This window comes from Talpa europaea, assembly GCF_964194135.1.
Source record: "Talpa europaea genome assembly, chromosome: 9".
In the NCBI taxonomy this organism is placed as follows: domain Eukaryota; kingdom Metazoa; phylum Chordata; class Mammalia; order Eulipotyphla; family Talpidae; genus Talpa; species Talpa europaea.
Genome location: NC_140076.1, coordinates 117,055,944 through 117,070,682, shown reverse-complemented (window position 1 = coordinate 117,070,682; position 14,739 = coordinate 117,055,944). Strand labels below are relative to the sequence as shown.

At 38.5% G+C, this 14,739-nt stretch overlaps 1 protein-coding gene across 1 annotated transcript; it reads right to left on the bottom strand.

Annotated features, from left to right (window-relative positions):
* Positions 1–8,853: 8,853 nt before the first annotated feature.
* LOC311176862 (olfactory receptor 2M5-like) lies at positions 8,854–9,780 on the bottom strand (the record flags this gene model as incomplete). Its single annotated transcript, XM_084242502.1, has 1 exon — positions 8,854–9,780. One exon carries the CDS (start codon positions 9,778–9,780, stop codon positions 8,854–8,856), a length of 927 nt encoding a protein of 308 aa, XP_084098628.1.
* Between the last annotated feature and the right edge of the window lie 4,959 nt (positions 9,781–14,739).

The window sequence follows — 14,739 nt, the reverse complement described above, 5'->3', positions numbered from 1 at the left end:
TGGAGTTAGCATATTGTACCTCTTTGAAAATAAAATGACACCAGATTATCAACCTTCAATCAGAAATTCCCTTTCTAGATAATATTAGTACAAAAATTACCATTTTAAATAAACTAAACTTCTTATTCTGAAAGAATAAAATGTGAATACTTTATAGATGTGCAAATAATTTTAATAGATGGGTTTTTCTGAGGTTTTCCATTATACACACTAGGAGAGAGCATCATACATTAATCAGCTTGGAAGGGTAACACACCTCTTCACTCATTTCCAGAGAAAAACACTCCTACTTACTCACAAGAACAAAATCAATGCTGCTTATGAAGTGTTGTTGATACATTTCAAACTTCTTCCAGGATCAGAATCACAAGGCCTGCCCAAACGAGAGGATAAATACCTTGAAGCCAATGCTTCAAAAGTCCAGGGTCAATGTGTTGTTGCACACTCAGCCATCAGAGACACTGTCCGCAACTGCACTTGGTCCCTGAGGCAAATGTGTACTAATTATCACCCCATCCTTCGTGACCCTGAGTAACGTTTATGGCTACCTCGTAACCATGTGCAGTCTCTCCCTCAGGGAATACACTTTGCTAAAATGATGTTTGTTCAAAAATTTTAACAAATATCAATGTTTTGCTGTTTCAAAAATAAACTGTAAAAAATTTTACACTTTTTAACATATTATGCTGTAAAAATACTTTTATAGATTTTTGGCCATTCATTCAAGCTGAGGTGGAAATGCTGCAAGTTGAAGGTGGGCCAACTGAAAGAGAAAACTCCTGTGACTGCAGTTTTTGGAAGGAAGGTGCTAACCATGAATAAAATGCTCATAAATCAAATGGATAAAATATACAACAAAAATATGTTATCTTTGCAAGTAAACAGATGGAAGTTGTAAAAAAGAATTAATATGAAGTCCACATTTGAAAAAATTATTCAATTTAAAAATATCATAATACAAATAAAGAAGCCTTAGATGGAAACATCAGTGAACTCAACAACTGGGAAAAGAATGAACCATCTTGAAGTTATGTTCATACAAGATTTCACAAACACAGGGCAAAAAAAATGGGGATAGACATAACAACCAAGAAGCTGGGATGACTTCAAATGTATAGCACATATATAATTATAATGCCAGAATGAGAAGAAGGAATAGAAATGAAGAAATCCATGAAAAAAAAAAACAGCCAAGATTTTCTGAAATAGACACCAAAACACAGTCCAGAAAACTCCAAGGACTCATAGGAGGAAACATCGAAACATTGCTATCTAAGAATATAATATTAAAAAACATTGAAACACAATGAAGATATTGTCTTCAAAGGAGTCAAACAAATACATAGTCTCAGTTCAATGGCAAGGAAAAAACATACAGGTTTCTATTAAAAAACCATGCAGGGGCTTCCCTTTTTCCTAGGGGTTAAGTCTCAAAGCTAACACCACTACAGCCTGAGTTTGATCCCCAGCCAGGGAGCTAACCCACATATGGCACAGCAGATCTCTCTTGTCTTGCCTGCTGCTACCCTTAGCAATGTATTTCAGTAAATTTGCCAATTCTGCTCCTAATCACTCTCTAGTGAATCCTCACACCCCCAACTCTGGGGTACATCCCAACTCTGCTACACATAAACAAACAAACAAGCAAATAAATAAATAAATAAATCATGCTGTAGGAAAGCAGTGAGATGAAATACTTACAGTGGTAGGGGCCTCCCTGGTGGGACAAGTGGTTAAGACGCAACGCAACCTATGAAGCTGTCCACAGCCTCTGCAGCACGAGTTCCATCCCCAGCTGGCCAGGGAGCAACCCACATGGCACAGCAGACCTCTCCTGTCTCGCCGCTGCTCCCCTCAGCAGTGTACTTCGGTCAGTCTGCCTGTTCTGTTCCCCACTCTGTCTCTGGTGAGTCCTCTCACCCCCCACACCTCTGGCCTGTACCCCAGCTCTTGTATGCATAAATAAATCTTTTTTAAAAAGAAATATTTACAGTGGAAAAATGATTAATTAAACTCTAGAACTTTATATGCTTCATTATCAATCAAAATTGTAGGAAAAAGTAAAACTTGGAGACAAACAATGGGTGTGAAGTAGGTACTGAGATGGTGTGCTACAAATAGTTTTTATTTCCACACAAAGTGCTCTAGTATGATTTTAATAATATTATATATTGCCTATGACTATTTAGTTCTGATTAATTGGACAAAAATTATTTACAATTTCTAAGGCACCATTAGAAAAATACATGAAATTCAACACACTTGTTAAGGGAGATTATAAAAATTAATCCATATAGCCAAATTCATAGTACCTAATATATACATAAAGCAAATATTAACTGATGGCTAGGAAAAAACTCACAGAATATGACAGTAGAGAACTGCAATACCCCACATTCAACAAAGGACAAACAATCCAGAAAGAAAATCATGAAGAAAACATTAGACATAAACTATGATGGAGAACCTAAAGACATGTACAACCCAGCCCATCAAAGATACAGTCTTCTCACACACAGAACATTCTCCATTGCTGATTACACATTAGTCCAACAGTCACTTCATAGAAAATATGTAAAGACTGAAATATAATTCAAACATCTTTCCCAACAAAAGCAATATGAACTGGAAATCAATCACTAGAGCAATACTTGAAATTCACAAATAAGTGAAGATTAAACAACTATGGCCTGAATAACCTTTGGATCAAAGAGGAAATCTATAGAGAATGAAAAAACACTTGAATCTATTGAAAATGGGAACAGAACATATGAAAACTTGAGATGCAGTCAAAGTCAGAATACAGAAGTTTGTAACAGTACACATCTCCACTAAGGAAAAGGAAAGAACTCAACACTGAATATTTTTTTTATTTCCAAAATGTTCCTTTTTTATTTATTTTTTATTTTTTACATCATTGCTCATTTTTAAACAATATTTGCTTTCCTCCCACCCCCTCAGGTGTAGTCCCCATAGAGTTTCCTTCACCAAAGCACCCGTGCACCATCACCTCAGTCCCCTCTGCTCCTCCCTCTCTCCCTCTGATCCCTCTGCCTCCTCCTCCCCTGCAGTGTCTCTGGTTTATCATTGTCTGTTTTTGCTTTGTTGTGTTTTGTACTGTTATTATTTTTTTGACACTCATGTCTTATGTGGTTCCCCTATATTCCTGTTATAAGCGAAACCATATGATATTTTTCTTTGTCCTTCTGGCTTGTTTCACTGAGCATTATTCCTTCTAGCGCCATCCACGTTGTGGCGAATGGCATGAGTTTATCCTTTTTGATGGCTGAATAATATTCCATTGTGTATATGTACCACATCTTCTTGACCCAGCCATCTAATTTTGGGTATTTGGGTTGTTTCCAGGTTTTACCTATTGTAAATAGTGCTGCAATAAACATAGGGGAACAGGTGCTCTTTTGAATGAATGTTTTTGTGTCCTTCGGGAAGATCCCTGGGAGTGGAATTGCCAGGTCATATGGTAGTAGCTCCATTTTTAGTAGACTGAGGAACCTCCAGACAGCTCTCCACAGTGGTTGGACCAGTTTGCATTCCCACTAGCAATGTAGGAAAGTTCCTTTTTCACCACATCCTCGCCAACATTTGTTGTTGCTTGTTTTTTTGATATGTGCCATTCTTACTGGTGTAAGGTGGTATCTCAGTGTGGTTTTGATTTGCATTTCCCTGATTATAAGGGATGTTGAACATTTTTTCATATGCCTGTTGGTCGTTTGCAGTTTCTCTTTGGAGAAATGTCTTTTAAGGTTTTCTGCCCATTTCTTGACTGGATTGTTTATTTTTTGTTGTTGTTGAATCGTGTGAGTTCTTTGTCTATCTTTGTGATCAGTCCCTTATCAGCTGTATGGAGTGCAAAAATTTTTCCCAATCAGTCTACACTGAATATTTTAAAAACAACCTAACTTAAAATTCATAATGTTTGGGGGAAGAGGTGGAACAATAGTCCAAAGTTTGTAGAAGGAAGGAAATTACTAATATGTGAGAAAAACATACATGAATAAAAGACTAGAAAGGCAATAGAAAAGCAACATGTAACTAAAAGTTAGCTGTTAGGACAGAAACAAACTGACAAAAATTCAGGTACTCAAAATTAGTGAGAAAGGGAGAAGGCTGGAATGAAAAAAATCAGAAATGAAAGACAAGAGATTAGGAGAAATACCAAGAAACAAAGAGGTCTGTGTGTGTTAGGACCCTCACACAACAAGACACTGAACAAACTGGCAAAGAACAGATGGATGCCAGGAGCACCATAAGGATATCCAGCCCAACATCAACCCATCCAGACTAATATGTGGAACCTCCAAGCCTGCAATTAACTACGTAATAGATCTGAGCACTTGCAGAAGCCAGAAAAGGCCTGAATAAATAAGCAAGGTAGGAATTAAGGAAGAGAAAAAGGTCAAACAAGACCAAAGCAAAAACTGTGGGGAAGGGCCTCCCCGTTGGCGCAGTGGTTGAGTGCTGGGCTGCGAAGCTGCCTGCAGCCTCTGCAGTGCCGGTTCAATCTCCGCACGCTGGCGAGGGTCCCACATGGCAAGACAGACCTCTCCTGCTGCGCCCGCTGCTCCCCTCAGCAGTGTATTTTGTCAGTCTGCCTGTTCTGTTCCCTGCTCTGGCTCTGGTGAATTCTCTCACCCTCCCATGCCTCTGACTGTACCCAGTGCTTGTATAAATAAATAAATCTTTAAAAAAAAACTGTGGGGCAAGCAAATAATTTAATCTCCTAAGATACTAATAAAAATATTAAACACAACAATAAAATAGGGAGAACTCAAACAGAATATGGGCAGACAAACATATATAATACATAGGCGCAAGAATCCAAGGGTATATGACATCACAAGATTAGAACTACTACCCAGAGTCTAAATGAAAAAGATATAAGACAGAGATTTCAGAATTATAATAAACTGAAAGAGGCAGAAGAAAACTCAGAAAGCAAAATAATAAAAGCAACTCCGAAAGGCAAGTAATACAAGAGAACTCAGGAGACCTACTCAAAGAGATACAACTAAATTCAGAAGAACAAAGAAATGAGCTCACAAAAAAATCAATGAACTCAGTGTGGGAATTCAAACTTTATAAGAAAATAACAGCAATTCATGATGTAAAGGGCTCAATAAATTAAACCAAGAACACTCCAAAAGCTATGTAAGTAGAATAGATAAAAGTCAGGACTTAATCAGTCATTTAAGCAGTAATGCACTAGGCACCTAGGCAGAAGAAAAGAGAAGAACAAGATATAAAAAAAATGGTGAAGAGGCAATTCAAGAGACAGCTGACACCATTAAGAAAGCCAACATAGGAATAATGAACTTCCCAGTAAAGGAGGAGACAAAGGGAAGCACAAAGGGTCTGTTTGGGGGAGTAGTAGAGGAAAACATCCCACACCCAGGAAAGGAATTAAATACTCCACTCCATGAAACTAAAAGAACAGCTGATTAGCTACATTAACAAGATCTACAAAAAGACACAGCAAAGTGAAACTAGCAAGAGTTAAACAACTATGAAAAGAATATTTAATGTGGCTGGGGAGGCGGGGGGGAGCGGGGGAGCAGGAATCTTACAAAAGTCCTCCCATCAGGCTTACATTAGACGTCTCAGCAGAAACCTACTGGCAAGGGGAAAATGGAATGATGTATTCAAACTACTCAAGGAGAGGCCTCCCTGGTGGCACAAGGAGTTAAGCACAACACTGTGAACCTATCCGTGGCCTCTGGGGCACAAGTTCCATCCCCAGCCAACTAGGAAGCTGCCCACATGGCGCACTGACATCTCCTGTCTCCCTGCTGCTCCCCTCAGCAGTATATTTCTGTCAGTCTGCCTGTTCTGTTCCCCACTCTGTCTCTGGGGAATCCTCTCACCCCCCCACACCTCTGGCCTGTACCCCAGCTTTTGTATGCATAAATATTTTTTAAAATATATTATGCATCTATGAAAAAAGATGAACACCTACCATTTGTGACAACATGAATGTACCTGGAGGGGATGATGCTAAGTGAAATAAGTCAGAAGAGAAAGGATAAATGCTGGAAGATTTCATATGTGGAATACAGAGAAACCAAACAAAGGCACTGATAGTGTATCCCAATAAAATTTCAGGATGCATCTATCAAATTTTTAATTTTTTATATAAATTCACTTCTCGAGATCTGGCCAAAATATATTTTTATTGAATTACAATCATTTTACAGTCTTATTGATGGTGGTTTGGAGAGTATAGGATCTCCCACTTCAGGTACCATCAGCATGGTAAGTTTTTACACAGCAAAGCTATTTCAAATTTTTCTAATATTTATAAAAATTTGAATGAATTTTGAGAGTGTTATTAAAGAAAATGCCATTTGAAACTATGAAGCTTTGAAAACGTTAGAAAATTTTTATTATAATAATTGTGAAAGTTGAGTCTTCCAGGTTGACACAAACTACATTGTATATTGATATTTTATTAAATTTTATAATAAAAAAATAGAGGATCCAAATAGAACTTTTTCCAATAAAGACATAAAGGTGGCCAATAGGTACATGAAAGATGCTAAGTAGCCCAAATCATCAGGGAATGTACATCAAAACCATTAGCTGCCCCACCAGACCTGTTAGAATGGCTGTGTAGCCCCTTATCTGTGACTTCACCTTCCACAGTTTGTTACCCAAGGTCAGCAGTGACATGGAAATATTTTGAAAAAGATCATATCTGCTATTCATTATAGTTATAGTATGATATTTCCATTTCATTGTGTTATTTAATATCTTACTGTGTCTCATTTATAAGTTAATTTTTAATATAGCTATGTATGTTTAGGAAAAATATGGCTTATATAACTTTGGTACAATCTGAGTTCCAGGCACCAACAGGGCATACCAGGAGGTCTCTCCTGCAGAGAAGGGGGAGAGGACTAAAATGAAAAAGACAAGAGACACATCAAGTGTTGGCAAAAAAAATATGTGGAGAAAAGGGGACACCCCTGCATTGTTGTTGGAAATGTGTATAACCACTAATGGAGGTCCCACAAAAATTAAAATAAAGCAGCCATATGAAGCAGCAACTCCCCATCTGGGTATTTATCCAAAGGAAAAGAAAACACTAATTCAAAAATATATATGCTCACCTATGTTCACCACACCATCACACATAATGGGAACAAACTAAGGTTCCAAAAATGGTTGGGTAGATAGGGGAAGTAGGGTGTGTGCCTGTGTGTGTCTGTGTGTGTGTGTATACATACATATATATATATATATATATATATATAATAGAAAACCCTCAAATCATTTTTAAAAGATGAAAGATCTTCATATGTAACAACATCGACGAATGTGTAGGGAATAATGCCAGATAAAATAAGCCAAACATAAGAAGACAAATACCCTACGAATTCACATAGAAATCTAAAAGCAAATGAGACACAGAGAAAGAAAGATGGTTACAGGTGGAGTGGGTCCTGGGGTTGTGGTGAGATGTGTGAGGGGTCAGGAGGCTACACCCTAACAGTAAACTTGCTGTGATGCAGTGATCACTTCACAATGGATATGAATGTACATAACTAAGCTGCACTCCTGAAGTAGAAATAATACTTTGGCATTTATTACTCAATTTAAAAATTCCAAAACATTAAACATTGTATAGTAACATAACAGATAAAGTAGATATAAATTTTGGCTCAAAAATTCCAGGTCAGATTATTAGAACAAGCATTGTTTTGGAAATATTTTAAAATTTAGAAAATGTAAGTACTTTAAAACACACATTGTATCACTTACAATGATAGATTTTTTTAAGGTAAATAGATTTTATTTTTTTTTAAATAAATTTTATTTTTATATTCCCCATACAATTACAATCCCCTTATTTTGACCCCAATCCCTCCCCTCCCCGAACCCCACACCCCATAGAGTGTCTCTGGTTCATAGTTTTTTGTTGATTTTGATTTTCACTTTCTTATAGTTATTCATTTTCCTGGTCCCTTATTTACGTTTTCTAGATTCCTGCTATGAGTGAGACCATCCGGTATTTTTCTTTTTCTTTCTGGCTTATTTTGCTGAGCATGATCCCTTCCAGCGCCATCCATGTTGCTGCAAATTGCATGTGTTTATCTTTTTTGAATGCTGAGTAATATTCCATGGTGTATATGTACCACATCTTCTTGATCCAGTCATCTATTTTGGGGCATTTGGGCTGTTTCCAAAGCTTAGCTATTGTCAACAGTGCTGCTATAAACATAGGGGTGCAGGTGCTCTTTGGAATGGATGTTTCTGTGTCCTTTGGGTAAATACCTAGGAGTGGAATTGCTGGATCCTATGGAAGCTCTATGTTTAGTAGGTCCAGAAATCTCCACACAGCTCTCCATAGTGGTTGGACCAGTTTGCACTCCCACCAGCAGTGCAGGAGAGTTCCTTTTTCTCCACATCCTCGCCAACGTATTTGTTGTTGCTAGTTTTTTTAATATGTGCCATACAATGATAGATTTGAATACATGTAAGTCCTACTGCAGACAATTGCTTAAGGGCATCACAGTTCCTCTTTCTAAAGATGTGCATTTTGAAAACACAGAAAATATGGTAATTACTTAGAAAATGTATTTTATCTATTAATGAATTTTCTAAAGCCTGGTGTTATTGACTGCAATGGTTTACATGATAAATGTAAAACTATGGCATGCTATATTTCATCATTACATACATAATTATATGTTTTTGTTCTCCATTTCTCAACTTAACTGTTTTCTACAGTTAAAGGTAAATGAATGTATAAATACATGTTCTGTTCAATTTCAAAGCAAATGGCAACATATTATGGGTTTACATTAGATAGATACATGCAAACTCCACAGTTCCTCACACTCTGAAAACTTTCCTAAATGCTCTAGTGACGTCCTTGTTCCGCAGGCTGTAGATGAGGGGGTTAAGCATGGGTGTTATGATGGTATAGAACAGAGAGACCACTTCTTCCTGCTTCGGGGAGTGGTAGGACTTTGGCAGAAGGTACTTGATGGTGGCAGCCCCGTAGAAGAGCAACACCACAATCATGTGAGAAGAGCAAGTAGCCAAGGTTTTCCTGAGAGCCTGGCCTGATCCCATGCCCAGAACAGTGGACAGTATGCTTCCATACGAGCCCAGAATGGCTGAGATGAGGGGCAGGAGAAAAATCACACCACTGACAAAAACACCCTTTTCGTATTGGAACGTGTCAGCACAGGCCACTTTGAGGAGGGCTGGGATCTCACAGAAGAAATGATGGATTTCCCTGGAGGCACAGTAAGGGAGAGTCAGAGTATAGACCACATGGATCAAGGCATTGAGCAGTGGACCCAGCCAGGACATAAGCACCAGCAGCTTACAGACTTCAGGACGCATGAGGATGGGGTAGCGCAGAGGCTGGCAGATGGCCACATAGCGGTCATAAGCCATGACTGCCAGCAGCAGGCACTCCGACCCAACAAGGATGGTGAAGAGGAACATCTGGAAGCTACACCCAATGAAGGAGATGCGGTGGTCCCCAGACAGAAAGTCCACCGCCATTTTGGGGACAAACGTGCAGATGTAGAGGAGATCCATGAGGGACAGCTGGCTGAGCAGAAAGTACATGGGGGTGTGGAGAAGAGGGTCAGCCCAGATGAGGATGATTATTATGGAGTTACCTAACAGGGCGACCAGGAGATCCAGCACCATGAGTGTGAAGAAGACCCAGGGCACCGGGGTGCTGTGGAACAGATCCAAGAGGACGAAATCACTGCCTGAGGTCTGGTTGCTCAACCATGCCATGCTCGTGTTTCAAATTTGTAACCTTGGAGAGTTTTTCAAAAGCATAAGGTTGACAGTCTACATAATATTTTACCAAATAAATTATTCACTGCATTGTAAGATCTCAAGTCCACTCACTTTCCTACTTTTCATATTTTAGTTTTAGTAAATAAATATATTTGCTAGTCTTTTCCAAGGAAAAGTCACTAGACTTCTCCAAGGAATCTTAAGACACCATCCAAAATCCTTGACACATTGGGAAGAGGCCATATTAAGTTTAAAATATAATGTAAGGACACTCCGTTAGCAGCTTTGCAGAACTTGAAATTTTCAAGCAGTTACTGTTAAATTTCACTTAGTGAATGGTCCGTAACTCTAAACATACATTAATTAAACAAATGCATATACACAATGGAATACTACCCAGTGATCAAAAAGATGAACACCTATCATTTGCAACAACATGCATGGCTGGGACGGATGATGTTCATGAAACATGCTAGAAGGAGACAGATAAATGCCCAACGGTGTCACTGTATGTGAAATATAAGGAGACCAAACAAAGGCCAGGACAAAAGCATGCTTTAGAGGTGACCCTTGGAAGCTGACCATAAAACTGAGGCATCCAGAGGGGGAGGAGGAGGGACTGCACAGGGAGGGGAGAGAGCATGCGGATTTGGTGGAGGACTCTGGGGGCTTCCATAGTGGGTGCGGTATGGTCACAACATTTGAGGGAGGAAATCCTTCACTTTCAAAACACTAACAAGGATGCAAACCTTGTTAGTGCAAACCTGGTACTTCAATAAGATAACAAAATGCATTATTTGCATCAATGCTTACCCATTTATCAATAATATGGAATACCAATAGTACAGAGCAGTCATGAAAATGTGGGGAAATTTTCAGGATAAAGGCACACCTACCATCCATTAATTCTTTTCTGCAAAGACTTCCAGTCACTTTCAAATAACTCACATTCAGTGAAAAAGAAAAATTATTTCCTGTAAGGAGCTATTTTAAAAACACGAACTGAGCCAGTGCTATTTTTGAGTCTGTGTATTTGAACAGATCCAATCAAATAAGCAAGCTCACTGGGGGAGAAGTGTGGGCCTAGTGGCTGGTGCAGCTCCTATCTCACACAGCTAAAAGGCGACTCTAAGTGAAGAGGGTCTTGCTGTCTGCATGGCAAGCTGGCATAAAGACATGCCTGGCAGGAGCAGACTACACGCTGGGATGAGCTTCTACCCCTAAACCAGAGAGAATCGCAGCAACTAGAAAATCCCCAGGGATTTCCCATCTCCTTTCTTTTCTTTCCTTCTTGTTCTTGTTCCAAAGTGAACTTAAAGTAACTTCTGAGTTAGAACAGTAGAAAGCACACTTGATGAAAATATTTGAGGCATCAATTCTGTGCTGAATAAAAATTGTTTGGATTTTTATATTGACTTGAACTTCTTTTCTCTTGTAAAGAATATATAATAGAAAATTTTCATAACATTTAAATAATAATAAATATATAAAAATTATTTTTATAATATCAAAATAAGTTTATTAATAAATATTGAAAGCAACTATTGCAGACCCTTTCATTCAAGAACACTCAAAGCACCTGGTGAAGTGCTATGTCACTGCATTCACAAAACCCTAACACACAGCGACAGGAACAACATCTGCCATCCTTACTCTCACTGTCAGTGACTTAAGAGAGATGAAATGGAACTCAGTGAGACCTGTTTTGGAATGAAGGGCCGATCATATGGGGGAATCTATACATGAGCCCCCACATTGAATTTGGTAGATTTAGTATTATACATAAAATAACACACTGAGTCTAAAAATATGTAACTTTTAAAATGTGAACTATGCCAGAGTTCAGGTCTCCTGGGCTCCTCCACTATCCACCCTATATAAATTCACCTGCTTTAACTCTAACTCTAAGGCAAATGTAATAGCAACCCTTAAACTCTAAGGCAAATGTAATAGCATACATTCTGTATTAAAAGGAAAATTTAATAACCTACAGATTTACAAAACAACAAAATCTTCATGAGATTTTCAAATACTCCCTGAATCAAAGACAATCATTATTTCTCAGAGAAAACTACTGACTCAATATGCTACATTAATTTTATACTGATTTATTGAAATAAAGTTTTGACAGGAATTTACATACTACTTTCTTAATACCTTTCGGTGGTTTCTAAATCCACCTAGTAGGTATCTTCCTACAGGCTTACTGATTAATGCTTATGAATGCCCTAGCACAAAATGGTCCAATGTAACTTCATACAAAGATGTGCCTATTTCGATATTTATTTAATACATGATGCTCTAAGAAGCCTAGAAACACGAAATTTAAAAATACATATCACATCACCCAATATGCTAACAGCCAAAGAGAAAAATTTAATTTGGAGCCACTTTTCTCATTTACAACTTGAATATCTCTTTCACCTCAATGATATGAATAAGAATGATACCAGCCAAGAGTATGTGTTTACTGCATATTCTGAGTAAATGTCATAGATTTTACTGAAGTGACTTAAAAATGACTTCAGTACAGATTCGCAACAATCCTCATGCCTTAAGTTTTCAAATAATCTTTCAGGAATGATTCTGAACACTGGAGAGAGATCGCTGCCTTTGCACACCTAATGTATCTTCTTATATGAAACTAACTGCTGACCCCACCCTGATATTAGGAAATTATACCTTTATGAGAATAAAATGAAACCAGATTATCAGTCTAAATATGAGAAATTGCCTTCCTAGATGATGTTATTGCACAATGCCAGTTCCAGTACAACTAATATTATCCGACTCAATGCATAGAACTTGTAAATATTTAAATACATTAATATTTTACAGCTATATAGCTGGCTTTAAGCAGATGGAGGTTTTGAGGTTGTCCATTACATATATAAGGTTATAGCATCATCTATTAAGCAGCTAAAGAAAACATAATACACTTCTTCAACACCTTTCTTAAAAAAAAAACACTCCTACTTACACATAGGAACAAAATCAGTGCTTCTTATAAACTGCTGTTGATATAATTCTTCCAGCATCAGAAGCACTCAGTCCGCCTGAACAAAGAGGTTAAATACCTTGACGCCATTGCCTCCATAATCCAAGACCAATTTACTGTTCCACTGGCAGCCCTCAGAGGGACCGTCCCCAACTGCACCCAGTCCCTGAGGCAAAGTGTGCAGCAATTACCTTCCCATCCTCCATGACCCAGAAGAAATGGTTACAGCTATCTCACAAGGACATGAAGCCTCAACTCAGGGATACTGCCTGTCTACCTTAAAATATTTGAGTGAATATTAACTTGAAGTGTTTCAAGTAACCAGCTTACTTGCTTCAAGTAACCAATTTAAGTGTTTCATGTAACCAGTTATTAGAAAATAAACTATTTGAAAATAACACTAAAAAATTAAAAACCATTTTTAATTTTAATTACCACTTGGAAAGGTCTTAGAAATGATTCCCTTTGTCTTTAATAGATGAAAAGTGCTGAGCAAAGTGAATTTTTTTTCTTTAAAACTTTTAGATAATTTGGGTCTCAGGTCAAACTCAAACCCTATATCTGGAGAGTCAGACAAATCTAGAATATCTGAGGAAAGGTCTGCTCATGTCAGGGCAAGCTCCTGGAGCCATCAGCTGGCTCATCCCCTTCACACCGTCCCACCACACCATTTGTTCCATTGCAATACTGTTTTGTTTTTTTAATTCTGGCAATTTTTGTAAGCTGAAATTGAATCTGAAAGTTGAAGTTGTATTGTGTTAATGGGCATCCACTGAGCTTAGGTGACTAACTTCATATTTAAACAGCTGGAGATGAGTCCTGAAAGATGATTCTGAGGTATCTGTCATGGAGTATTTTGTCTGTTTTCTTTCTATATATTTTATGGTTTCAGGTCTTATATTCACGTCTTTTAACCATGTTGAGTTGGAGTCTGTGTATGGTGTGAGGCAGTAATCTAGTTTCATTCTTTTGCATATAGCAGTCCAGTTTTCCCAGCACCATTTATTGAAGAGACTTGCCTTGTTCCAGTGCATGATCTTTGCTCCTTTGTCATAGATTAATTGACCATATATGTGTGGTTTTATTTCTGGGTTTACAATTCAATTACATCAGTCTGTGTGTCTGTTTTTGTTCCAATACCATGCTGTTATAATTATTGTGGCTTTGTAGTATAATTTGAAATCTGGGTGTGTAATACCTCCATTCTCCCTCTTTTTTGTCAGAAGAGTTTTGGCTATTTGAGGTTTTTTGTGATTCCATATGAATTTCAGCAATATATATCCCCCTATTTCTTTGAAAAATGCTATTAATGGAACCAAGCCGCCTCAGCAGTGGGAGCCGGCAGGGCATTGGTGTTCTTTCACCCTGCTGATCCATCACAAGTCAGTTGTGCAGTTGCTCCTCGCAGATCTTTCATGTAACAGTGTACTCCTGGATCGTGGAATGGACTAATCAGGTGCAAGCTATGAGTCGACTGGTGCTGAATCGTCCAAGCAGCCACAGGATTGAAAATGATTCAATCAGACTTGTGGGTGAGGCAGCCTGAAAGAGAATATAAGTCAGGATCAGAGGGAGCTGAGAGAGAGATGACGCCAGCCTAGGAAGAGAGATGAACAGAGGAGACAACATTGGCCCCTGAAGAAAAGATGGTTCCAGCCTCCAAAGAAAGAAGAAGGGAAAGACTTCATTCCTGGCCTCTGGAAAAAGAGGAAAAGAAGCATACAGCAGCTGCCCTCCAAGGAGGGACGAGAAGCCGAAGTTCTCTGTGAGAGACTGGTCCTGTCTCTGGCATTGCCTGCGAGGAGCACCAAAGGCCCCAGGCCTGGTGTCTCAAAGAGCTGTTTGTTGTTGGTATAATCCAAGAACTCCCAAAGAGCTGTTAACACTGGGTGTCTCTGACACTGCCTCTGAGGGACCAGTAGTGACCATGACTACTGGCCAGTGCTGTCCAGAAC